Source organism: Chiloscyllium plagiosum, chromosome 3 (genome assembly GCF_004010195.1).
Source record: "Chiloscyllium plagiosum isolate BGI_BamShark_2017 chromosome 3, ASM401019v2, whole genome shotgun sequence".
NCBI lineage: Eukaryota > Metazoa > Chordata > Chondrichthyes > Orectolobiformes > Hemiscylliidae > Chiloscyllium > Chiloscyllium plagiosum.
In genome coordinates this window covers 136,192,957-136,220,331 of record NC_057712.1, presented here as the reverse complement: position 1 = coordinate 136,220,331, position 27,375 = coordinate 136,192,957, and the positions used below count along the sequence as shown (strand labels likewise).

Genomic DNA, 27,375 nt, shown 5'->3' with positions numbered 1-27,375 from the left:
TTTTGGCCTGTGGGAGGAATCCGGAGCACCCAGAGGAAACCCACGCAGACACAGGGAGAACGTGCAAACTCCACACAGACAGCCACCCGAGGCTGAAATCGAACCTGGGATCCTGGTGCTGTGAGGCTGCAGTGCTAACCACTGAGCCCACCGTGCCATCTTATTACTTATGTTCTTAACAAAACCGTGAAGGAGTAGGCTGTACAAATTACCCCATCCTCAATGATGGGAGAGACCAGCACATCAAAGGAAGTGCAAAAGATATTGCTGAATTTTTTTGTAAAAGCCGCCGGCTAGAAGTACTAATTAGATGAACCATCTCAGCCTCCTCCAGAGATGCCAACATCACAGAAGCCAGTCTTCAGTCCATTCCAAGAGATGCTAGATGCTGCAAAGGCTGGTGACTCTGATACTATTCCAGCAATCGTATTGAAGCCTTGTGCCATTGATTTGCCCCTCCCCTAGCCAAGGTGTTGCAGTACAGTTACAACCCTGGCATCTACCTAACAATCTTTAAAAATAAAATTACCCAGATATGTCTAACAGATTAGATTAGATTAGATTAGATTAGATTACTTACAGTGTGGAAACAGGCATTTCGGCCCAACAAGTCCACACCGACCCGCCAAAGCGCAACCCACCCATACCCCTTACCTAACACTACGGGCAATTTAGCATGGCCAATTCACCTAACCTGCACATCTTTGGATTGTGGGAGGAAACCAGAGCACCTGGAGGAAAACCACGAAGACACGGGGAGAACGTGCAAACTCCACACAGTCAGTCGCCTGAGGCGGGAATTGAACCCAGGTCTCTGGCGCTGTGAGGCAGCAGTACTAACCACTGTGCCACCGTGCCGCAAAGCAGGACAAATTGCACCCAGCCAATTAACACCCAATCCATCGAATCTCAAGAAACTTTGTAATCAACCTGTTCAGAGATTAAGGGGAGGCAATGGTTTAGTGGTATTATTGGTCGATTATTAATCTGGGGATCCAGGTTCAAATACTGCCACGGCATGTGTTGGAATTTGAATTCAACCAAAAATCTGGAATCCAGGATCTAATGATGACCATGAATCTATTGTTGATTATTGGAAAAACCAATCTGATTCACTAAAGTCCTTTAGGGAAGGAGACTGACATTTCCTACATGTGATTCCAGACCCACAGCAATGTAGTTGACTCTTTAACTGCCCTCTGGGAAATTAGGAATGGGCAGGAAATGCTGGCACAGCCAATGTTGCCATCATCCTGTAAGTGGATATTTTTTTAAAATTCTATTACACAGTCTGGAGCTGGTGGGGACTTAAACTGGGCCTCTTGGTTCGGGGTAGGGACGTTATCTCTGCACAACAAGAGCCCCACCTCAGGATACTGTCCTGGGCTCAATCATGTTCAGCTACTTCATCAATGAATTTCCCTGCATGATAAGGTCAGAAGTGGGGATGTGCAAACATCCGTAAACAACGTTCAGCACCATTTGTGACTCCTCAGATACTGAAGTAGTCTGAGTCTAAATGCAACAAGATCTAGACAGGTTTGAGCTAACCAAAAACAAGTAATGTATTTACCACACAAGTGCCAGGCAATGACTTCTCCAACAAGAGAGAATCTAACTACTGCCCCTTGACATTCAGTGGCATGACATTACTGGAACCTCTCCCATGCAATCAGCATCTTATGGATTACTATTGACAGAAGTAGAAGTGGAACTGGAACTGGACCAACCCTATAAATACTGCAACTACAAGAGCTGGTTAAAGGCCAAGAATCCTGCAATGGGTAACACACCTCCCATCTCAGAGCATGTCCATCATCTACAAGGCACAAGTCAGGAGTGCAATGGAATACTTGCCATGTGCCTGGATGAGTACAGCTTCAACAACAATCAGTAAGCTTGCCATCTACTAAAAAACAACCACCTTGTTTGGAACCTCATTCCCGTCTTCCACCACTAACGCACAGTAGCAGCTGTGTACCATCTACAAAATGTACTGCAGACATTCAACAAGACACCATCAACAGCACTTTACAAACCCATAACCACTTCCATCGAGAAACATCAAGGCAATAGATACACCACCTCCATCTTCCCCTCCCAGCTACTCCACATCCTGATATGGAAATATATCATGGTTCCTTCAGTGTCAGTCTACAGCATGGAAACAGACCCTTTGATCCAACCCATCCATGCAAACCAAGTTTCCCAAATTAAACTCGTCCCACTTGCCTGCGTTTGGTCCAAATCTGTCTAAACCTTTCCTATTCGTGTACCTGTCCAAAGGTCTTTTAAATGTTAGAACTGGACCTGCACCTAATACTTCCTCTGGCAGTTCATTCCACATAGGAGCCACGCTCTGGAAAAAGTTGCTCTTCAGGTGCCTTTTTAAATCACTCTCCTCTCACCTTAAAAATATGGCCCCTAGTTTTGAACTCACCACCCTAGAGAAAAGACCTTTTATACGTCTCTATAAGGCACCCCTCAAATTCCTGTGCTTCAGTGGAAAAAAAGTCCCAGTCTAATTAGTCTCTCTCTATGGCTCAAACCCTCCAGTCCTGGCAACATCCTGGTAAATCTTTTCTGAACCTTCTCCAATTTAATATGCTTCCTCTAGCAGGGTGACCAGAACTGTACACAGTCATTCAAAAGTGGCCTCACCAATGTCCTGCACAACCTCAACATAACATCCCAACTCCTCAAAATCCTGAATTCCCCCTCTAGTGGCAATCTGGGTGCACCTAATCAAATGCTGCAGTTCAAGAAGGCAGCTCATCACCACCTTCTCCAGGGAAACTAGGGATAGAAGTAAATGTTAGCCAATTCAACAACACCCACATCCCATTAACCAATAAAATAAATATCATTGGGAATGGTCTTGAGTAACCGTGTGTCTGGGATTAGAAACTGTGACAAAATATTTCTCCTGGCGAGTGATATCCTCTCTATCTTTGTGGAAAATATTTTAAGTATTTCATGACTTTGCAGGACTGTAAACCATATCACAGCAAATGGTTGAGAATGGTTTTGGGATGGTCTGAGTGGACAGATGATAGTGTTGTTTATGTGGGCAACTAAAAGGATTTTGACAAAGTATGGCATCATAATATGGATGTGTCTGTATGAGAATGACCTGGATTTGGGTGGGCAGAGCATAGCTGATAAATTTGAAGATAACACAATTCTAAATTTAATAAACAAGAGGTGAGTGTAGCAGCTTTCAAAAAGACTTAAATTGGCAAAATGGGCCGATGTGTTGGTAGATCAAGTTTAACATCAGTGTGTGAAGTGACTCAGTTTGTTAGGAAGAACAAGTAGCCATCGTAAATTAAATGATACACTATGCCTGTCCTTCAAAATTGTGTATACAAATGCTTTTTAAACAGCAGGACAGTTTAGAATGCCATTTAGAGGTCTTCTGAATTCTTGGCTTCATAAACTCATGAACGAAGCACAATGATTGTACTAAATCTTTCACAATTGTGAATATGATGCTGGCCTGAGAGCTGTTACCAAGTCCGAGCACACACTTCAGGAAGGATGTCAAAGCGTTGGAGAGGGTACACAAGAGACTTACAAGGATGGTTCCAAGGGAGAGGGACTTCAGTTTTCTGAAAAAAGCTGCAATTATTCCCTGAGAGCAGAAATGGTTCAAGGCTATTTGTTAGATACGCTGAACATATTGAATGAATTTGATAGAATAAAGATTACTACTTGAGTGGCATGAAAATCGTACCTTTGGGTGTAAATATTAACATAGGTGAAGAACATAGGTCACATGAGAGCAAAAACATCATGGAACAAGTTATGAACTGCATAAAAAAAACTGTTGGAACCAGATTTAATAATACGTTTCGATAGGGAAACGGCAAAGTAGTTGAAAAGGAATATAAAACACAAGGTTCTTTGAAAGTGCAGGAGAGTGAAACCAGTAAGGTAGCTCTTTCAAAAACCTGGAATGGATGTGATGGTTCAAATAACTCCTGAGTTTCAGAATTCTGATTCCATAATTAAAATGTTTCATTTGTCTCTTGTTATGGTTCAGACCAAGCCCCCTTCAAATATATGAAGGAGATAACTGGACCCAACTTTTATTTAAGCATATGTGTAAGGTGCTGTGTTCCTGATGTAATTCGATTGGTTACACTAGTCTGCTGTAAACAAAACACATACTCATACTCTACAGTTAAAATACAAAGAAAGGCGAATTGGTATAACTTGAATTCTATTGGAAAACAATAATAGATTATTTAACTACTAAACAGCAACTGTTTCAATACAGTAACATCCCAAAAACATGCCCTTGGCGAAGGCAAATTCATTAAAATAGATGCAGTGTTTTTCCAGTCCAGGAGGAAAGAACATCAATGAAAAAATTCTGGCAGAGAGAGAAAACTCTGATTTCAGAAAACAGAAGTGTTTTGCTGTAACAGAAAATGATATATGGCAGTTTAAAAACCCCAACAACTACAGAAAGCTGAATTAAAACTCTGATTCTGTGGGAGCCTGACTCAACCTATTCAGGCTACTTCTATTGTTCCAATGTTCTTTTTTATTATAAGAAAAGCCCAAGGCCTCAAGGCTGTTTACTTTATTGGCTTGGAACAGGATAGTGAAGAAGGCAATTGATATATTTTTCTTTTAATGGTCAGGGCATTGAATACAGGAGTTGGGAAGTCATGTTGCGACTATCCAGGACACTGGTTCGGCCACTTTTGGAATATTGTGTGCAGTTCTGGTCTCCCTCCTATTGAACGGATGTTGTGAAACTCGAAAGGGTTCAGAAAAGATCTACAAGGATGTTGGTAGCGTTGGAGGATTTAAGCTATTGGGAAAGGCTGAATAGGGTGGGGCTGTTTTCCCTCAAGCGTCAGAGGCTGAGGGGTGATCTTACAGAGGTTTACAAAATCCTGAGGGGCATGAAAAGGGTGAATAGGCAAGTTCAAGAGTATGTTGCTGGAAAAGCACAGCAGATCAGGCAGCATCCAAGGAGCTCTCCTGAATAGACGAAGTCTTTTCCCAGGGGTGGAGGAGTCCTGAACTAGAGGACATAGGTTTAGGGTGAGACGGGAAAGATATAAAAGAAACCTAAGGGGCAACCTTTTTACGCGAGGGTGGTGCGTATACGGAATGAGCTGCCAGAGGAAGTGGAGGAGGCTGGTACAATTGCAGCATTTAATAAGCATCTGGATGGTATATGAATAAGAAGAATTTAGAGGGATATGGGCCAAAGTGCTAGCAAATGGGACCAGCTTAGGTTAGGATATTTGGTCGACATGGACAAGTTGGACTGAAGGGTCTATTTCCATGCTGTACTTCTCTATGACTGCTCGGTACCTCTGTGTCAACCTCTTCATTTTAAAAAAAAAGGACAAAAGAGACCTCTTAAAGCCGTAGTATCATTACACTCTTTAATGTATTTTAGTTTGGAGCTTTTTGATGTGGACTTCGGTTCTGATCATTTTGAAGGAGGGTCTTCCTTTGCATAAGGGAAACAAAGGATATAAGAGTAGTCCATTCAGCCCATCAAGATTATGGCTGACATGTTCCAGACCTTGACTCCTCTTTTGTGCTAGCTTTTTGTAGGCATGAACTCAGGTATTTTAAAAAAAATCTATCTTATTAAGAACTTCCAGTAGCGTCCACAGCTCTGAAGTACAAAATTCCAAAAATGTATTACTCTCAAGAACGTAATAACTCGTGCAAGGAATAGACAACTCATCTCTGCCTCTACTCCATTCTCCTGCTTGCTACCGTTAACCCTTCAACCTGATACTAATGAAAAATCTGCTCCTCTCCTCCTCAAATTTACTCAAGGTCCTGTCATCCACTGCATGCTGGGGTAGTGAATTCCACAGATTCAGGATGCTTTTTGCGGAGTAATTTCTGCTCACCTGTTTTAAATTTGCTACCCATTATCCAAAGACTGTGACCTCTCATTCTAGATTACCCCACAAGAGGAAGCATTCTCTCTACATCTACTTTGTCAATCTGTTTGGTATCTATTAGATCTCCTTCCTTCTGAATCCATGTTGACCTAATCTGCTCAATCTCAAGACAAAGCCCTCATTTTTGGAATTAATCTAGTGAATCTATTCTGAATTTCATCCAATGCAATTATATCCATCCTTGAGGGCATCAGAGCTGTACACACTATTGCAGCTGTAGACTCACTAATGCTTTGCATATTTGTAGCAACACATCCCTGTTTTTATACTGTGTTCATTTAGCAATAAATGCCGAATTCTCTTTACCTTCTTTGTTACTTTCTGTATCATGTACCAGTTTTCTGCATTTCATGCACGACACCCAGATTCCTTTACACTGAAGCCCTCTGAAGTTTCTCTCCATTTGGATGACAAATTGCCTTCATATTCTTCTGATTGAAATGAATAATTTTTCACTTATCCAAGTTAATCTCCATCAGCCAAATTTTGACCTGTTCACCTAACCTATCCGTATCCATTTGTAAATTTCTTATTTCTTCATTACATCTTACTTTCTGCTTATTTTAGTGTCATCTGCAAATGTGGCTAATGTACATTTGGTCACTGCAGCCAAGTCAAGAGTATAGATTGTAAGAAGTTGGGACATGGTAGCACAAATGGCATTCCTCAAGTTGTCTCTTGTCATCCAGAAAAAGACCTATTTACCCTCACTGATTTCTGTTGGTGGGCCAATCCTCTACTATCCCTAACCTCACATGATCTTGCCTTCTATATTAACCTTTTGTGTGGTGCCTTATCACATGCCTTCTGGAAATCCGGCACCAACATTTATAGGACCCCATTTACCACTTTGGTTCCATTTTGAAGAACTCTAGCAAATTAGTCAAACACATTTGTCCTCCTTAAAACCATGCTCATTTGACTTCCAAATGTTGTGTTATCATTCCTGTAATGGATTCTAACAATTTCCCAATGACATATGTTAAACTAACCATCTATAGTTTCCAAATTTGACATTAGCAGTCACCCCTTCAGGGCAGAAATAAGAGGAATTCTTTTCTGAGGGTTGTTGAACTTTGGAGCTCTGCCTCAGAAGGCAGTGGAGTTGGGGGTCATCATATACTTTTTAAGATATATTCTTGTCAGGTAAGGATATAAAACATTATCACAAACCGATCAGCCATGATCTTATTGAATAGCAAAACAGTCTAAAGGGTGAAATAGTCTACTCCTAAATCGCGTTTATGTTTGGAGTTGCACCCATCCAAGCAAGTGGAGAAGATTCAATGACTGATTTATGCCTTGAAGATGGAGGGGGGGGGTACAGGCTGTGGGGGCTCAGGAGGTGAGCTATTATCCCAATGTTCTGTTCCTTTAGGAAAAATATTTATCGAGCTTGTCCACTTCTCTTTCTGGTCATTGATAACCCCCCAAGATACTGATAATGTGTGATTCAGTGATGGTTATGGTCATTGAATATCATGGGACAATGGTTAGATTTTTTTCATGTTTGAGATAGTGATTTCAAGGCAGTTACATGACACAACTGTTAATTGTCATTCCTTATCCCAAGTTGTCCACATCTTACTGCATTTGGGTACAGACTGATTCAGTATTTAAGGAGTCACAAAAGGACCTGAATGCATCCTTGATTTGTACCATATGTTGGAGGGAAGATCAATGAAGCAACTGAAGATGTTTGACACTTTGACACTGCTGTTTGAGGACTTTATGTAATGATAACCTGAGGCTTTGGCCTCCAGCAACCACAAGCAACTAGCATGTCCTTAACACTACATTGAGGTTTAAACTTAGATTATTTACTCAAGTTTTGAAGAATTGGTGAATAGAATTGTGTTGTATCACGAGCACAATTTGTTCTGATTACTGCCAATAGATTTGTACAAGTCTATTTAATGCTATTTTCCTGTGATTAGAATACATTTCTTCACTGAAAGCATTGCATTTCCATATGCCTGAAGACGCTGGCGAGATAGACATGTTGAGTGTATTCGAGATAAACGTTAACAGATTTTTGTTTTCTAAGTATTGAGGAATTTGAGTATAATGATAGAAGGTAGAAGTGAATTAGACCGGCATTGATCTTATTCAATGACCGATTAGTCCTATGTATCAAGTTCACCTTCTCATATTTCTTATATTTTGGGTGAAATCGCATCTGTTTAGACATCTGTTTACTCGCTTGACTTTTCTATGTTTAGGTTTGATGTGGACCGTTTTTAATTGCAGAATATCTTTAATTCATTCGTGAGAGGTGGGTGCTGCTCGCTGGGCTAGGATTTATTGCCCACCCCGAGTTGACCTTGGAATGTTTGTTGACTGAGAATGGGAGGGGAAATTGGCCAAGATTTTTGCTTGTAGGACTGTGTACTAGTGAAGACAGTTTGATTCCAATTTACTGCTGGTCTCAGGTAAAGTGCAGCAACTTGGGTGATTGTTACAGAGGGCTGTTAGCAGTTTGGTGAGAGTCAATACTTTGGAGAAACGGGGAGTGAAAATCACCATATGACACAGCAAATAAACTTGTAAACTTCATTGGTTATTTGGGAGAACTTCACTTTTCTACATATTCTGTATACAGTTAATAAGACGCAGCATATTGAGAGGAATGGATAATTTTGAATGTACAGTTGCTAATAGTTTTCACTGGTATTTTCCATATACAGAGGAACCTTGATTAACCGAACGAGATGGGCGGACACTATTTCGTTCAGATAATTGATTATTCAGCTAATTGATTCAATACCTCTCCTCGGGGGCTCGGAGTTTTCTGAAGGTTCCTTTTTCCTCACTGTGCCTGCCTTGCTTCCCCTCTCTGTCTCCGGGTTTGTTTCTGAGCAGACACACACTTCTGTGTAAGGGACCTGCAGCATTGCTGAAGCCTTCCCAGCCCCCCATCCCCAATAAGTTCAAAGGGATTGACACAGCACGCACTTAATCTGCTCCCCGTTGAGGAGACTAGGCAGTAACACATAGCGTGCGAGCCCCCCATCCCCACGCGCGCAGGCACCTTTTTACTGAACGTTTTGTCACGTTCCACCTTTGCCCTGTACAGGACAATGTTAGAGAGATTATCTGGGGTAGAAGGGTTCAGGCTACACTCCTGTGTAGAACTCCAGGAAACGTGTGGTGAGAGTGAGAGGGCGGGCAGTCGGTCAGTTGGAGACAGCGCCTGGACTCCCTTCGACGTCCAGGATGGTTCTCGGCAGCATTTCAGTAAGCAGAGTTTGTTTTTAATCATTGTAAATAAAAGGTGCGATCACTGTTGGGAACACCTCTTTGATGTTATGTTTCTATTGGGACCTCGAGTTCACCTTCGGATAATTAGATATTCGGATAATCGAAGTTCCTCTGTATTACAAATGAATGTACAACAAATCTAAAAATGATGATGAATATTAACCAACATTGTATCATGCTGCCACTAGGGTATTAGAAGGTGGACTACATCAACTTATTTTGGACTAGTAATGCCCATATTTTCCAAAGCAGTTAAAAATGCTTCTATCTACTCACACTCCAAATAATTTATAGACAGTGGGATTTTGAATACCCTCTCATTTAATTGTCGAGGATTTAATTTCGTTGCACTTTTCTGTTTCCTCGTTCAGTATAATCAATGGGTTTGCATTGCCATTGAAAGAAGAGCATAAAATGTTCCTGATTAGAGTATTACTGCCCCTGCACAAGGTGAAAAGTCTCAGTGTCTACCACCCACAGGTAAGGAATATTTCACCTGTTTCTGGGAAATCAGTTCTGCAACAAATACTTTAATTGAGAAAATGTCCTTAAAGACTGATTTGTGACTTGGAGTTGATCCAGGGGCAGGCTTTGGAAGTGTTCGACCTGTACACATGGGAATACTGGCGAGGCCCTTTGGGAACAATGGGAGTTTTGGTCCCTGAACAATAAATGTCAGGACTCTACAGGCTTTCATTTCTACAACCAAAACTGTAGTCTAAAAAGGATATTGAACTTCATTACCAGTGTCTAATTAACAGGTTGCAAACATTAAATAACCAGGACCCAAAGCATGCCGCACTTGGGTTTTACCAAGAGGAGTAGAACCGAGGATCGTATTCACCTTCTCGCTCCTTTGAGATTTTGAAGGAATTGCTTCACCTGGTTTAGCACCTCTTTGTTTTGTTGTTCCTTATGAAATAGTATTTTGCAAGTTGTTTCTTCTATTGTTGACGGTCGTGCTTTTAATTCCTCTTATTAAATCAGCTGAAAGCAGGAGAGAGTGCAAGAGCAGCATTTACGTAAGGCAGTGACTATTGCTGTTCTCACTTGATGTTGTTGTTGCTAAATCACTCCCCATCAAAATCATTGACCACAAACTGAGTAGGACCAGTGATATTAAAACAACAGCAATGGAAGGAATGCACTAGTAATCAAACCCCAATATTCCACAAGTTTCATGGCTCATATTAATGTTTTGATATAATCATCATGGCAATTTGTTTATAATTTAGTACTGTTATTGAATAGATGACTTTTACCAAATTTCTTGTCTGAACTCAATTATCCATTTACCATAAGACTCAACAAATGCTTAAAAACAAGTGGCAAAACTTGAGTGTCAAAGGTATAATCCATAATCGAAACTGCATTGCCTCTTAATCCAAACTACAGACACAATAAAAAAGACAACAAAGTCCCTGCAGGGATTCCCCTTCCCCCATCCGTGTATCTGTCTTGCTCTCACATCCGCTCAAGCCCCCTGCTCATGCAGGTTGTTCATGGTCATCTGCTTAGCAAGGTTAAATCATATGAAATACAAGGACAAGTAGACATTTGGATACAGAACCAGCTTGAAGGTAGGAGGCAGAGGGTGGTAGTGGAGGATTGTTTTTCAGACTGGAGACCTGTGCCACGAGGATTGGTGTTGTGTACATGCTTTTTGTCATTTATATAAATGATTTGGATGTGAACATAGGTATGGTTACTAAGTTTACAGATGATATCAAAATTGGAGGTGTAAAGGACAGCAAAGATTACCTCGGAGTACAACAGGATCTTGATCATAGAGTCATAGAGATATAAAGAGCATGGAAACAGACCCTTCGGTCCATGCCACCAGAAATCCCAACCCAATCTAGTCCCATCTGCCAGCACCCAGCCCATAACCATCCAAACCCTTCCTATTTATATACCCATCCAAATGCCTTTTAAATGTTGCAATTGTACCAGCCTCCACCACTTCCTCTGGCAGCTCATTCCATACACGTACCACCCTCTGTGTGAAAACGTTGCCCCTTAGGTTCCTTTTATATCTTTCCTCTCTCGCCCTAAACCTATGCCCTCTACTTCTGGACCCACCGACCCCAGGGAAAAGACTTTGTCTATTTATCCTATCCATGCCCCTCATAATTTTATAAACCTCTATATGGTCACCCCTCAGCCTCCAAAGCTCCAGGGAAAACAGCCCTAGCCTATTCAACCTCTCTATAGCTCAGATCCTCCAGCCTTGGCAACATCCTTGTAAATTTTTTCTGAACCCTTTCAAGTTTCACAACATCTTTCCGATAAGAAGGAGAACAGAATTGCATGCATTATTCCAACAGTGGCCTAACCAATGTCCTGTACAACCGCAACATGACCTCCCAACTCCTGTACTCAATACTCTGACCAATAAAAGAAAGCATACCAAATGCTGCCTTCACTATCCTACCTGCGACTCCACTTTCAAGGAGCTGTGAGCCTGCACTCCAAAGTCTCTTTGTTCAGCAACACTCCTGAGGACCTTACCATTAAGTGTATAAGTCCTGCTAAGATTTGCTTTCCCAAAATGCAGCAATTCACATCTATCTGAATTAAACCCCATCTGCCACTTCTCAGCCCATTGGCCCATCTTGTCAATATCCTGTTGTAATCTGAGGTAACCTTCTTCGCTGTCCACTACAGCTCCAACTTTGGTGTCATCTGCAAACTTACTAACTGTATCCCTTACGCTCGCATCAAAATCATTTATATAAATGACGAAAAGTAGAGGACCTAGCACCGATCCTTGTGGCACTTCATTGGTCACTGGTCACAGGTCTCCAGTCTGAAAACAACCCTCCACCACCACCCTCTGTCTTCTACCTTTGAGCCAGGTGGCTAGTTCTCCCTGTATTCCAAGTGTTCTAACCTTGCTAGCCAATCTACCATGGGGAACCTTGTCGAATGCCTTACTGAAGTCCATATAGATCACATCTTGTGCTCTGCTCTCATCAATCCTCTTTGTTGCTTTTTCAAAAAACTCAATCAAGTTTGTGAGACATGATTTCCCACGCACAAAGCCATGTTGACTAGCCCGAATCAGTCCTTGCCTTTCCAAATACATGTATATCCTGTCCCTCAGGATTCCCTCCAACAACTTGCCCACCACCGGCGTCAGGCTCACTGGTCTCTAGTTCCCTGGCTTGTCCTTACCACCCTTCTTAAAGAGTGGCACCATGTTAGCCAACTTCCAGTCCCGGCACCTAACCTGTGACTTGCTGAGATATTTGTATCATCGATAGAGGCCCAGCAAACACTTCTCTAGCTTCCCACAGAGTTCTCGGGTACACCTGATCAGGTCCTGGGGATTTATCCACCCTTATGCGTTTCAAGACATCCAGCACTTCCTCCTCTGTAATCTGGACATTTTGCAAGGTGTCGCCATCTATTTAGCTACTCTCTGTATCTTCCATATCCTTTTCCACAGTAAATACAGATGCAAAATACTCGTTTAGTATCTCCCTCATTTTCTGCGGCTCCACACAAAAGCCGCCTTGCTGATCTTTGAGGGGTCCTATTCGCTCCCTCGTTATCCTTTTGTCCTTAATGTATTTGTAAAAATCCTTTGGATTCTCCTTAATTTTATTTGCCCCTTTTTGCCCTCTTGGTTTCCCTCTTAAGTATACTCCTACTGCCTTTTATACTCTTCTGAGGATTCACTCAATCTATCCTGTTTATACCTTACGTACGCTTCCTTCTTTTTCCTAACCAAACCCTCAATTTCTTTAGTCATCCAGCATTCCCTATACCTACCAGCCTTTCCTTTCACCATAACAGGAATGTACTTTCTCTGGATTCTTGTTATCTCATTTCTGAAGACTTCCCATTTTCCAGCCGTCCTTTTACCTGTGAACATCTGTCCCCAATCAGCTTTTCAAAGCTCTTGCCCTATACTGTCAAAATTGACCTTTCTCCAATTTAGAACTTCAACCTTTAGATCTAATCTATCCTTTTCCATCGTTATTTTAAATTAATAGAATTATGGTCACTGACCCCACTAGGATGGACATGTTAACCCAGTCAAAGCAGTGTTCTTCCTCGTCCGTATGTAAGGATACTAGCAAGAGTGGGTCATGTCTTTTTGTGGCTAGTTTTCTGCCTGTCTGTGCAATGTAGTGTATTACAGTTCATGCACTGTATTTTGTAAAAGACGTTACTTTTATAGCCTTGTATAGGGTCTTTCATGTTCATTAGCTGCTGCTTTAGTGTGTTGGTGAGTTTGTGGACTGCCATGATGCCAAGAGGTCTGAGTAGTCTGGCAGTCATTTCAGAGATGTGTTTAATATAGGGGAGAGTGGCTAGGGTTTCTGGGCGCATTTTGTCTGCTTGTTTGGATTTATTGCTGTTGTACTCTGAGGTAATCTTTGCTGTCCTTTACACCTCCAATTTTGATATCATCTGTAAACTTAGTAACCATACCTATGTTCACATCCAAATCATTTATATAAATGACAAAAAGCATGTACACAACACCAATCCTCGTGTCACAGGTCTCCAGTCTGAAAAACAATCCTCCACTACCGCCCTCTGCCTCCTACCTTCAAGCTGGTTCTGTATCCATAAGACCATAAGACATAGGAGTGGAAGTAAGGCCATTCGGCCCATCGAGTCCACTCCGCCATTCAATCATGGCTGATGCGCATTTCAGCTCCACTTACCAGCGTTCTCCCCGTAGCCCTTAATTCCTCTAGACAACAAGAATCTATCAATCTCGGCTTTGAAGACATTTAGCGTCCCGGCTTCCACTGCACTCCGTGGCAATGAATTCCACAGGCCCACCACTCTCTGGCTGAAGAAATGTCTCCGCATTTCTGTTCTGAAGTGACCCCCTCTAATTCTAAGGCTGTGTCCACGGGTCCTAGTCTCTTCGTTTAACTGAAACAATTTCCTAGCATCTACCTTTTCCAAGCCATGTATTATTTTGTATGTCTCTATTAAGTCTCCCCTTAATCTTCTAAGCTCCAACGAATACAATCCCAGTATCCTCAGCCGTTTTTCATATGTTAGACCTGTCATTCCAGGGATCATCCGTGTGAATCTCCGCTGGACACGTTCCGGTGCCAGTATGTCCTTCCTGAGGTGTGGGGACCAAAACTGGACACAGTACTCCAAATGGGGCCTAACCAGAGCTTTATAAAGTCTTAGTAGTACATCTCTGCTTTTGTATTCCAACCCTCTTGAGATAAGAGACAACATTGCATTCGCTTTCTTAATCACGGGCTCAACCTGCATGTTTACCTTTAGAGAATCCTGGACTAGCACTCCCAGATCCCTTTGTGCTTTGGCTTTATTAATTTTCTCACCATTTAGAAAGTAGTCTATGCTTTTATTCTTTTTGCCAAAGTGCAAGACCTCGCACTTGCTCACGTTAAATTCCATCAGCCATTTCCTGGACCACTCTCCCCACCTGTCTAGATCCTTCTGTAGCCTCCCCACTTCCTCAGTACTACCTTCCTGTCCACCTAACTTCGTATCATCGGCAAACTTCGCGAGAATGCCCCCGGTTCCCTCATCCAAATCGTTAATATATAATGCGAACAGCTGTGGCCCCAGTACCGAACCCTGCGGGACACCGCTCGTCACTGGCTGCCATTCTGAAAAAGAACCTTTTATCCCAACTCTCTGCCTTCTGTTAGACAGCCAATCCTCAGTCCATCCCAGCAGCTCACCTCGAACACCATGGGCCCTCACCTTGCTCAGCAGCCTCTCGTGTGGCACCTTATCAAAGGCCTTTTGAAAGTCTAGATAGACCACATCCACTGGGTTTCCCTGGTCTAACCTACTTGTTACCTCTTCAAACAATTCCAACAGGTTTGTCAGGCATGACCTCGCTTTACTAAATCCATGTTGACTTGTTCTAATCAGACTCTGCTCTTCCAAGAATTTAGAAACCTCATCCTTAATGATAGATTCTAGTATTTTACAAGCAACCGAGGTTAAGCTGATTGGCCTATAATTTTCCATCTTTTGCCTTGATCCTTTCTTGAACAAGGGGGTTACAACAGCCATCTTCCAATCATCCGGGACCCTTCCTGACTCCAGTGACTCTTGGAAGATTTCAACCAATGCCTCTGCTATTTCCTCAGCCACCTCTCTCAGAACTCTTGGGTGTATCCCATCGGGGCCAGGAGATTTATCAATTTTAAGACTTTTTAACTTTTCTAGCACTATCTCTTTCGTGATGGCAACCATACTCAACTCAGCCCCGTGACACCCTTTAATTTTTGGGATATTACTCATGTCTTCCACTGTGAAGACTGACGCAAAGTACTTGTTAAGTTCTCCTGCTATTTTCTTATCTCCCATCACTAGGCTTCCTGCATCAGTTTGAAGTGGCCCAATGTCTACTTTTGCCTGTCGTTTGTTTCTTATGTACTGAAAGAAACTTTTACTATTATTTCTAATATTACTGGCTAGCCTACCTTCATATTTGATCCTCTCCTTTCTTATTACACTCTTTGTTATCCTCTGTTTGCTTTTGTATCCTTCCCAATCTTCTGATTTCCCATTGTTCTTAGCCACTTTATAGGATCTCTCTTTTTCTTTAATACATTTCCTGACTTCCTTTGTCAGCCAAGGTTGTCTAATCCCTCCCCGGTTAATCTTTCTTTTCTTGGGAATTAACCTCTGTACAGTGTCCTCAATTATACCTATAAACTCCTGCCATTTTTGCTCTACTGTCTTCCCGGTTAGCCTCTGCTTCCAGTCTATTTTAGTCAGTTCCTCTCTCATGCCCTCATAATTACCTTTATTCAACTGTAACACCATTACATCCGATTTTGCCTTCTCCCTTTCAAACTCCAGCCTGAACTCTACCATATTATGGTCGCTACTTCCTAAGGTTTCCCTTACTTTAAGATCTTTTATAGAGTCTGGTTCATTGCAAAGCATTAGGTCCAGAATAGCCTGCTCTCTTGTGGGCTCCATGACAAGCTGTTCCAAAAAGCCATCCTGTAAGCATTCTATGAATTCCCTTTCTTTAGATCCACTAACAACATTATTTACCCAGTCCACCTGCATATTGAAGTCTCCCATGATCAATGTAACCTTGCCTTTCTGACATGCCTTCTCTATTTCCCGGTACATGTTATGTCCCTGGTCCTGACCACTGTTAGGAGGTCTATACACAACTCCAATTCTGTTTTTTTTGCCTTTGTGGTTCCTCAATTCCACCCACACAGACTCCACATCATCCGACGCTATGTCATTCAATATCATAGATTTAATTTTGTTCTTAACTAACAAGGCAACCCCACCCCCTCTGCCCACCTCTCTGTCTTTTCGATAAGTTGTAAAACCATGGAGGTTTAACTGCCAGTCCTGATCCCCCTGTAACCAAGTCTCTGTGATGCCTACTACATCATAATCATTCACTATTATCTGTGTCATTAGTTCATCGGCTTTGTTATGTATGCTACGAGCATTCAGGTAAAGTGCCTTAATGCTAACTTCCTTATCATTAGAGATTTTGGAAGTCATATGTCCTAAGTTATCCTTGCTTTTTTACTGCATTCTCAGTCTGCCTCAATTTTAAATCCGCCTGGAAACATTCTATCCTGCTGCTTATCTTGCCATTTACCTCCATACTCCCTGTCGCTTTCACTTTCCCTTCCCCCCAACTCAGAAGTTTAAAGTCCTACTGACCACCCTATTTATCCTCTTCGCTAGAACATTGGTACCTGATCGGTTCAGGTGGAGACCGTCCCAACGGTACAGATCCCCCCTGTTCCAAAACTGATGCCAATGCCCCATGAAGTGGAATCCCTCTTTCCCACACCAATCCCTTAGCCTTGTCCTTGTATTTCATGTGACTGGGTTAACACGTCCATCCTAGGACAAGCCAAACAAAAATAGAAAGTGGGGCATGACACCAGTGCTTCACCAGATATCACCTAGTCTGGTGATGAAATGTCTGAAAACAAACCTTCCAGCTCAGCAAGCAAACTTACCTCCATATAGAAGGCATGGTTGTGGGCGACACCAAAATTAGTGGCTGAGTAGACAGATTTGATCAAAGGGATCTTGATCAAATGGGTTAGTGGGCTGAAAAATGGCAGATTGAATTCAATCTGATAAGTGCAAGGTGTTGCAATTTGGTACAACAAACAAAGGTTATATAGCTAATGGTAGGACCCGAGGTGGTGGTGTAAAACAGAGGGTCCTAGGTGTGCAGGTACATAATTCTTTGAAGTTTGCATCTTGTATATACAGGGTGGTCAAAAAGGTATTTGGTATGCTTGCTTTCATTGCTCAGTCCCTTGAGTAAAGGAGTTGGGAAGCCATGTTGAGGTTGTATAGGACATTGTGAGACCTGTTCTGGGATACTGTGTCCAGTTCTGGTTGTCCAATTATAGGATGGATTTTGCCAAGTTGGAAGGGATTCGGAAGAGATTTACCAGGATATTGCCGGATATGGAAGATTAGAGTTCTAAAGAAAGGCTGGAACCTTTTCCACTGGAGGATAGGAGGTTGAGAGGCAACCTGATAGAAGTTTATACATATGAGAGATATAAATAGAGTTTATGGTATTTGTCTCTTTTCTAGGATGGGGGATTTCAAGACTAGGGGGCATGGTTTTAAAGTGAGAGAAACGAGATTTAAAAAAGACATGAGAGGCCTTTTTTTTTACAGAAGTTGACTTGCATGTGGAATTAACCTCCTGAGGAGGTTGTGGATGTGGGTACAATTACAACATTTATAAGACATTGGATAGATGCATGAAAAGGAAACGTTTGGAGGGATATGGGCTAGAAGTTTTGTTTTGGATTATGTTCTGCATGGATTAGTTGGACTGAAGAGTCTGTTATGGTGCTGTATGATTCTATGACCAAAAATCTTAATGTCTGCACAACCGAGATTCAAGTTGTTTATTGTGAACTTCACTCAAAAACTGGGTCATTTGTGTATTTAATATTCTCCTGCCTGTCTTTGCAGCTGGCCTATTGTGTGGTGCAGTTCCTTGAGAAAGACAGCAGCCTCACAGAGCCAGTGAGTACAAAATTTTAGCTTCAAAACCATGCGTAACTGTTCTGAAACATGCATCTATTCTTTGGCCAATATTTTGTTACCTCTTACCTGTATTTGGTGATTTTTGCTTTGTGCAATCAATTCAAAATGTGCCAACTTCTCCATTTTGTTTCCTGTGATGGATGATAGGTTTGCACTGGCATTGAAAGCAAATCTTTGGCTGTTATTCACACACATGGATGTTTGAGTCCTCCACATGCCCTTCCCCATGTGTGCCCACACTCATTTGATGCACATGCCCACCTTCTGCCTCTATCTCTGCTCACAAGCACCAATTTCATGAGCATGTTCTCTGTATCTTAGCTTAATTATTAATGAGAAGCCTCGGCTAGATTTCACACTGGGGAGTGAAAATTCTCTCATCTCCCATAATTTTGCTGCTGTTCAAGATGTTTCTGCAATCTGTTGGGGGCTACAAGGAGGATGGGATTTATTTTTAAATACCACATTTTGAACATGGTTCTCCCTGGGTCAAAGGTCTGATTCTCGTGGTCACTGGTGCTTCTGATACAGTTCTGACTCCTGGAGCTTGGCTACTAATGCTAAGTGCCTGTTGATATAGTTCTGGCTGTAGGATACATTAATTTCTAGTCTTGATTTCAAATCCAGTCAAATGTGTTCACCTTGCTTCTTGATATCTGCCTTTTGAATTAATTTTCCTGAACAGCATATGCTCATTATGCCTGGTTGGGGAGAAGTAGTTTTCAGGCTTTCTCCTTGTTCTCACTATGACTAATTTGACAGTCACATGAATTGTTTTTGAAAATCTATTTTCCCCAATGCACATACTTTCAAGTATGTTCTGTAATGTATGGGAGAGAGAAATGTTGAACGTGTTTAGTTCTGGATGTTGTGACGCCCCATCAAGTGCGTTATCCTGTGCATTTCCTGTTCTCATTTCTCTCAGGTTTCTGGTCTCTTGTCCCTAAAATGCTAAGATGGCTTGTGGTCTGCTTTGTTTTTACCTCAGGTGATCGTAGGTTTGCTCAAGTTCTGGCCAAAAACACACAGTCCAAAGGAAGTGATGTTTCTGAATGAACTGGAAGAAATTCTCGATGTCATTGAACCTTCGGAATTTGTGAAAGTAATGGAACCTCTGTTTCGACAGCTCGCCAAATGTGTGTCCAGTCCACATTTTCAGGTAACCCGAGCAGTCAAATATTCAGAAGTGCTTCTGCTGTGGAATGTGGGAGTCTTTGGTCACAGAGCTTAACAGCACGGAAACAGACCCTTCAGTCCAACTTGTCCATGCCGACCAGATATCGTAAATTAATCTAGTCATTTGGTCCACTTCCCTCTAATGCCTTGCTATTCATTATACCGGTCCAGATGCCTTTTAAAAGTTCTAATTATACCAGCCTATTCCAGCTCATGGTAGCTCATTCCATATATGCACCACCCTCTGCGTGAAAAGTTGCCCCTTAGGTTTCTTTTTAAATCTTTCCTTCTCATCCTAAACCGATGCCCTCTAGCTCTGGGCTTCCCTACCCTGCAGGAAAGACCTTGGCTATTCGCCCTATCCATGCTCCTCACGATTTTATAAACTTATACAAGGCCCTCTGCTCCAGGGAAAACAGCCCCAGTCTATTCAGCTCCCTGTAGTTCAAATCCTCCAACCCTGGCAACATCCTTGTAAACCTTCAAAGAACCCTTTCAAGTTTAACAACATCTTTCCCTTAGCAGGGAGACCAGAATTGAATGTAGAAGAGTGCAGGACAGGCATATTTCTGTGAAAATGAAGGACAGTAATGGCAGAATTCGGGAACCTTCGATGACAGGAAATTATCAGTTAATCGGGATAAAAAAGAAGCATACCTAAGTTCTCGGCAACTAAACACAGATGAAGTCTTTGAAGAATGTAGAGAAAGCAGGAATGAATTCAAGCAGGGGGTTAGGAGGACTGAAAGGGTATATGAAATGTCCTTGGCCAGCAGTGTTAAGGAGAATCCCAAAGCATTTTATACATATATTAGGAGCAAGAGGGTAGCTATGGAAAGAGTAGGCCCACTCAAGGTCCACGGAGGAAGGTTGTGTGGAACCAGAAGAAATCGGTGAGATCCTTAATGAGCCCTTTACATCAAGATTCAGCAAAGAAAGGGACATGAGCGATGTTGAAGTCTGGGAAAAGTCCATGAATACCTTTGGACAGGTCATCATAATGAAGAGTGTCTAGAAGTACGTTAAGGTAAACAAGTCCCTAAGGCCAGATAGGATCTATCCCACAATACTGTGGGAGAGATGGGAGGAAATAACAGATATCTTTGCATCCTCTTGGGCCTTGGGTGAGATTGCAGAGGACTGGAGAAGGGCCAGTGTAGCTCCTTTATTTAAGAAAGGAAACAGATATTCCAGGTAATTACTGGTGACTAAGCCTGACGTCAGTGGTGTGGAAGCTGTTGGAGAATATACAGAGAGACATGGTTTATTCACATTTAGAAGGGAATGGACCTATTAGTGATAGATAGCGTGAGTTTGTGCGGGGATGATCATGTCTCATCAATTTGATTTGAGTTTTTTGAGGAAGTGACAACAATAATTGAAGGGGGAAGGATAGTGCATGTTGTCTGAATGGACTTCAGTGAGGCATTTGATAAGGTACCTCATGGTAGGCTGGTACAGAAGGCAGAGTTTCATGGGATCCAGGGTGAGCTGGCTAGATGGATACAAAACTTAGTCATAGAAGACAGAGTAGCAGTGGAATGGTGCTTTTCAGAATGGCGATCAATAATTAGTAGTTTTCTGTGGGGATCAGTGCTGGCACCTTTGTTTGTGTATATAAATGAACTGGAGGAAACTATCACTAAGTTTGCGGATGACGCCAAAATTGGCAGAGTTGCAGATAGTGAAGACGATTGTCAGAAGATGCAGCTTTCTTTACACAGTGGTGGGTGCATGGAATGCATGCCAGCAGTGGTAGTAGAGTCAGATACATTAGGGACATTTAAACGACTCTTGGATAGGCACATGGGTGATAGTAAATTGAAGGGTATATAGGTTAGTTTGATCCTAGAATACAATAAAAAGTCGGCACAACATCAAGGGCCTATATTGTGCTGTACCGTTCTATATTCGAGATGCAGAGCAATGACAGAGGGAGTTTAGTCCAGACAGATGTGAGATGGTGCATGTTGGAAGATCAAATTCGGGTGCAAATTATACAATAACTGGCAGAACCCTTGGGCGCATTGACATACAGAGGAGGTCTCCGGCACTGCGAGGCAACAGTGCTAACCACTGTGCCACCGTGCCGCCCATAATCAAATTCGGGTGCAAATTATACAATAACTGGCAGAACCCTTGGGCGCATTGACATACAGAGGAATATGGGCATACAGGTCCATGGATTCCTGAAAGTAGCAACACAGATGGAAAAGGTGGTCAAGAAAGCGTAGTGCACTAGCCTTCATCAACCAGGGCATCAAATATAAAAGTTGGCAAGTTGTGTTACATCTGTTTAAAACTTTAGTTAGGCCACATTGGGAATATAGTGTGCAGTTCTAGTCACCACACTACCAGGAGGATGTCTATGCTTTGGAGAGGGTGCAGAGAAGGTTTACTAGGATGTTGCCTGATGTGGACGGTTTCAATTATGAAGAGAGGTTGGATAAACTTGGATTGTTTTCACTGGAAAGACAAAGGCTGAGGAGCAACATGATTAGAGGTCTAGAAAATTGAGAGGCACGGATAGGGTGGAAAGGTCAACTACAAGAGGGCACAGATTCAAGGTGAGAGGGGTAAAGTTTAGGGAAGAATTTGTAAAGGAGTAGCTCTCGCACATAGGGTAGTGGGTCCCTGGAATGCATTGCCAGTGGAGGTGGTTGAAGCAAGCACATTAACAATGCTTGAGGTGTGTCTTGATAGATACATAAATCTGAGGTGAACAGAAGAATGGAAACCGCACATGGCAATACATAGTGTCTCTAAATAAAAATGGGCACAGGCTTGGTAGGCTGAAGGGCCTGTTCCTGTGCTGTATTGTATCTATATTGTATTATATAATTTCCTTTCTAATCAAAGTAAAATAGCCAGTTTTATTTATTTCCATGCTAGCATTGGTTTTCTTGTATGTCCTGCTTCCCACTTCAGTCTTCCTTTCCATTGTTGCTATGAAAAGAGACATTGATCTGAATAGCCAAGTGTGTTATGATGATGCTGTAGCCTTTCATTCCTGACTTGGAAGAGTATGGCTGTGATCTAGAGTACAGTATGTTGTGGTTATTAGACTGATTCTTAGATGATTCTGAATCTCTCCTGTCTTTATCCTTTGCTGCCATTTTTCTATTCATCCGTGGGATGTGAGCGTCACTGGTTAGGCCAACATTTTCTGACCGTCCCTAGTTGCTCTTGAGATGGTGATGGTGAACTGTCATCTTGAACCACTATAGCAGACCCACAACAGTGTTGAAGAGGAAGTTCCAGGATTTTGAAACAGCAACACTGATGGAATGCATTATAGTTCCGAGTCAAGATGGTGAATGGCTTGGAGGAGATCTTGCAGGTGGTGGTGTTCCCTTGTATCTGATGTCTTTGTCTTCTAGATGGAAGAAATTACATGTTTGGAAGGTGTTATCTAAGGACTTGACCTTTGGCTGATTTGGACGTTGCAGTAACCTGTTGTTGAGCCAAGCCATATAAGTGGCCCACTGTGTAATACATGTTTGTGAACCAAGTACTTTTAATGTACTGATGTTAGTTGTCCTGTTTCAGGTGGCAGAGCGTGCTCTCTATTATTGGAACAATGAGTATATCATGAGTTTGATCAGTGATAATGCGGCCAAGATCCTCCCTATAATGTTCCCTGCACTCTACAAAAACTCTAAAAGTCATTGGAACAAGTAAGTCTGTCTTCAATTCCCAGTTTTGTACCTGATTCTATAACTTAGAAACGTAGAAAACAGGAGCAGGAGTAGGCCTTTTGATCCTGCCTTGCCAGTCAGTATTATCATGCCTGATCATCCAATTCAGTATCCGATTCTTGCTTTCTCCTAATCCCTTTTGAACCTTTTAGCCCTAAGAACTATGTCCAATTCCTCCTTGACAGCATTCAGTGTCTTGTTCTTGACCACATTGTGTGGCAGAGTGTTCCATAGGCTCATCATTCTCTGCCTAAAGAAATTTCTCCTCATGTCAGTCTTAAGAGACTGTGACCCTGATTCTGGACCCCCTTCCCCAGTCATCAGGAACATTGTTCCTGCATTTCTTCTGTCTCTAATCCTGTTAAGAATTTTGTAGGTTTCGATTAGATAACCCCCGATTCTAAGCCCATTGAATATAATCTTAACTAATCCAGTCTCTTCATACATCAGTTCTGTCATTCCAGGGATTGTTGCACTCTCTCCATAGCCAGAATGTCCATCCTCTGATAAGGAGACCAAAACAGTACTCTGTTCTGGTCTCACCAGTACCCTATACAATTGCAACAAGGCATCCCTGTTCTGGGCTAGAATTCTCTTACTTTGAAGGCCAGCATACCATTTGCCGCCTGCTGCACCTGAATGCTTGCTTCCAGCAACTGATGTACAAGGACACCCCAGGTTTTATTGCACCTCCCCATTTTTTATCTATCACCACTCAGATAAGCCACCTTCCTGTGTTTGCTGTGGGTAACATCAGATTTATTGACATTACACTTCATCTGCCATGCATGTGCCCACTCATCTTGCTAAATCATACTGAAACATGTCTGCATCATCCTCTCAGCTCCCCCTCCCCAGGTTTGTGTTGTTTGCAAATGTGGAAATATTACATTTAGTTCCCTCATCCAAATCATTAATACATATTGTGAATAGCTGGGGTCCAAGCTCTGATCCCTGCAGTACCCCACTAGTCTTGGAAAAAGACCAGTTTCTTCACACTCTTCAGTTCCTCTCTGCCAGTCAGTTTTTTTTTTCTTAATCCATGTCAGTACACACCCCAGTACTGTGTGCTTTTATTTGAGACCCCAGAATTTCATCAGCCAGAGGGTGGTTAATCTGTAGAACTCATTGCCACAGAATGCTGTCAAGGCCATGACATTGTGTGTGTTTAAGACAGAGAGAAGTTCTTGATTACTAAGGGGATCACTGATTATGGGGAGAAGGAAAGAAAATGGGGTTGAGAAATATCAACCGTGATCCAGTGGCAGAGCAGACTCCATGGGCTGAATGGCCTAATTCTGCTTCTGAATCTTTTGGTCTCATATATCATAGAATCCCTACAGTATTGATACAGGCCCTTCGACCCAACAAGTCCACACCAACTCTCAGAGTATCCCAACCAAACCCATTCCCCTACATTTACCCCTGACTAATGTGCCTAACCTCCAAATCCCTGAACACTGTGGGCAATTTAGCATGGCCAATTCAACTAACCTGCACATCTTTGGATTGTGGGAGGAAACTGGAGCACCTGGAGGAAACCCACGCAGACACTGGGAGAATGTGCAAACTCCACACAGACAGTTGCCTGAGGCTGGAATCAAACCTGGGTGCCGAGTGCTGTGAGGCAACAGTGCTAACCACTGAGCCACCATGCCAAGTGCAAGTCAGTCATGTACTCTGGCTTCCCCACATCAACTTTACTAGTTACACCCTCAAATAAGAATTCCAGTAGATTTGCTGACCATAACTTATTTCCTTTTCTCTTTCACAAATCCATGCTTACTCTGTCCAATCCTGTCACAGTTTTCCAAGTGCTTCGCTAATAAATCTTATTGTCTCTGGCATTTTCTCCACCACAGATTTTAAGCAAACTGGTCTATGATTCACCATTTTTTTTACCTTTTTTAAATAAGTGGAGTTACATTAGTAATCCTGTCAACCATAGGAACTGTTTCAGAGTCTTTAAAATCTTGAAAGGTGACCGCTGATGCGTCCACTATGTCTTGGGCCACTTGTGTAGGATTACATGCAAAATTTTTCAGGAAGATATCTGACTTAGACATGGTTGGTCCACTCACTGAAGGGACCTGAAAGTGGGGGTGGAACTGGGAGATTGGATTGAATTGTTTTGTGAGGTAGGAGAGACTATTGCTGTATTCCTTCTGAATGCATTAGTATAAAACAAAGAACTGCAGATGTTGAAGATTTGAAACAAGAAGCAAAATTGCTGGAGAAACTTAGTAAGACAGACCGCATCATTGGAGAGAAAAGAGCATTGAAGTTTCAAGTTCAGGTGCCCCGTCTTCAGAACTGATATCTCCACAGCTGCAGCAAGACCTGAGTTTCTCCTCCAATTTCTGTTGTGGTTTGTTTCTAAACTCATTATATGCGCTTTGGAAAATATTTGCAAATGTAGTAACTGAGTAGAACAGCTGGTTGTCATTTTCTCTGATATTCCAGTAAATTGTGTTATAAATGTCTTATTCTTAGTGACTTAGTTTTTTTTTGAAATGTAGATAAAACCTGTAACAAACTGACATAATGTTAAAATGCCTTTGTTTTCTTAGGACAATCCATGGATTAATTTACAATGCATTGAAGCTATTTATGGAGATGAATCAGAAGCTGTTTGATGATTGCACTCAGCAGTACAAAGCAGAGAAACAAAAGTAAGACAATTCCACAGATTTCAATACATTACTGTGCACAGGAGGTATCAGTATTGGAGAGAGAACTGTACCTTTTGAAATCGTCTTTACATGTACCACACTGGGACCAGTCTCCTGGACATCACAAGTCCAAGACAACGCAGAGTGCTTTATAATAAAGAGTGAAGTGGGCATGGTTCATGTGTGATAAAATTTGGAAATCTAAAAAAAGTAATAGTGCAAGGGACTAGTGTGTCCAATTGTATGAATGCACCAGTAAGCGTAATCAGAACAGAGCAGTGTGAACGAGTTCAGATGAAGGCAGATTTAGAAATCCAAAGATATCAGTTGACACAATAGGAAACGTTAATATGTGCAAAGGCAAGCTGAGTGAAACTGGAAGGAACAGAGCTTAACAGTAAGAGCATCAAAAAGTCAGATCCTTGAAGGAAGAGTAGTTAAAAAATTCTTATCTCAGTATGTGAGACACATTCAAAAAATAGATAAATGAGCATCACAGAGATAATTTGGTTGGATCTAACTGCAACACAGAGACATGGTGTGAAAGGTTGGGAAATAACTGTTCCGCGGTAACACCACATTTTGTAAAGTCAGGCAGAATAGACATGGAGGTGGGATAGCTCTTATAATAATAAAGGAGAAATAATGACATGACATCATGAGGATTATGAGCAGGATTAGGCTATTTAGGTCATTGAGACTGCTCTGCAATACAGTAAGGTCACGTCTGATTGGACTGTGGCTTTAACTCTGCTTTCCTACCTGTCCCAATAATCTTTGACTCTATTGCAGATCAAAGAACTTGAATGTAGGCAATCTTGACTACTCTCTGAAGAAAAGAATTGCACAGATACATAGCCCTGTGAGAAGAAGGTTTTCTTCACCTGTGACTTAAGTGGGAGATCCCTTATTTTTAACCTGCATCTTCTAGTTCTCGTCTCTCCCACAAGGGAAAACATCATTTTAGCATCCTCTCAGTCTCATCTGAAGGTCCTATAATCTGGAACAGATTCTCAAATTCCTGCATGTTTCAATGAGTGCCTTTCCTTCCTCTAACTTCAAACCATCCAACCTTTGCTCAACACCCAAATAAAATCTCAGCATTGTTTGAACCAATGCTTATGTAATTACATTGCTTATAGAACATAGAACATTACAACGCAGACAGGCCCTTCGGCCCTCGATGTTGCGCTGACTTGTCATACCAGTCTGAAGCCCATCTAACCTACACTATTCCATGTACGTCCATATGCTCGTCCAGTGACGACTTAAATGTACTTAAAGTTGGCGAATCTACTACCGTTGCAGGCAAAGCATTCCGTATCCTTACTACTCTCTGAGTAAAGAAACTACCTCTGACATCTGTCCTATATCTATCACCAGAATTGTACACAATACTCCAAGTGCGGCCGCACCAGAGGTTTGTACAGCTGTAGCATAACCTCATGGTTCCAGAACTCAATCCCTCTATTAATAAAAGCTTCTTAACAACCCAGTCAACCTGGGTGGCAACTTTCAAGGATCTGTGTACCTGGACACCGAGATCTCTCTGCTCATCTACACTACCAAGAATCTTACCATTAGCCC

At 42.0% G+C, this 27,375-nt stretch overlaps 1 protein-coding gene across 3 annotated transcripts in view; it reads left to right on the top strand.

The window, feature by feature from the left end:
• The window catches only part of ppp2r5d (protein phosphatase 2, regulatory subunit B', delta), a 141,433-nt gene that overhangs the window by 86,070 nt on the left and 27,988 nt on the right, over positions 1-27,375 (top strand). For all 3 annotated transcript variants that reach the window (XM_043687399.1, XM_043687401.1, XM_043687400.1), the window contains 5 exons: positions 9,581-9,689; positions 18,168-18,221; positions 19,231-19,401; positions 22,968-23,095; positions 25,687-25,788. In XM_043687399.1, coding sequence (XP_043543334.1) covers positions 9,581-9,689; positions 18,168-18,221; positions 19,231-19,401; positions 22,968-23,095; positions 25,687-25,788 — 564 coding nt within the window. The remainder of the gene's footprint in view (positions 1-9,580; positions 9,690-18,167; positions 18,222-19,230; positions 19,402-22,967; positions 23,096-25,686; positions 25,789-27,375) is intronic.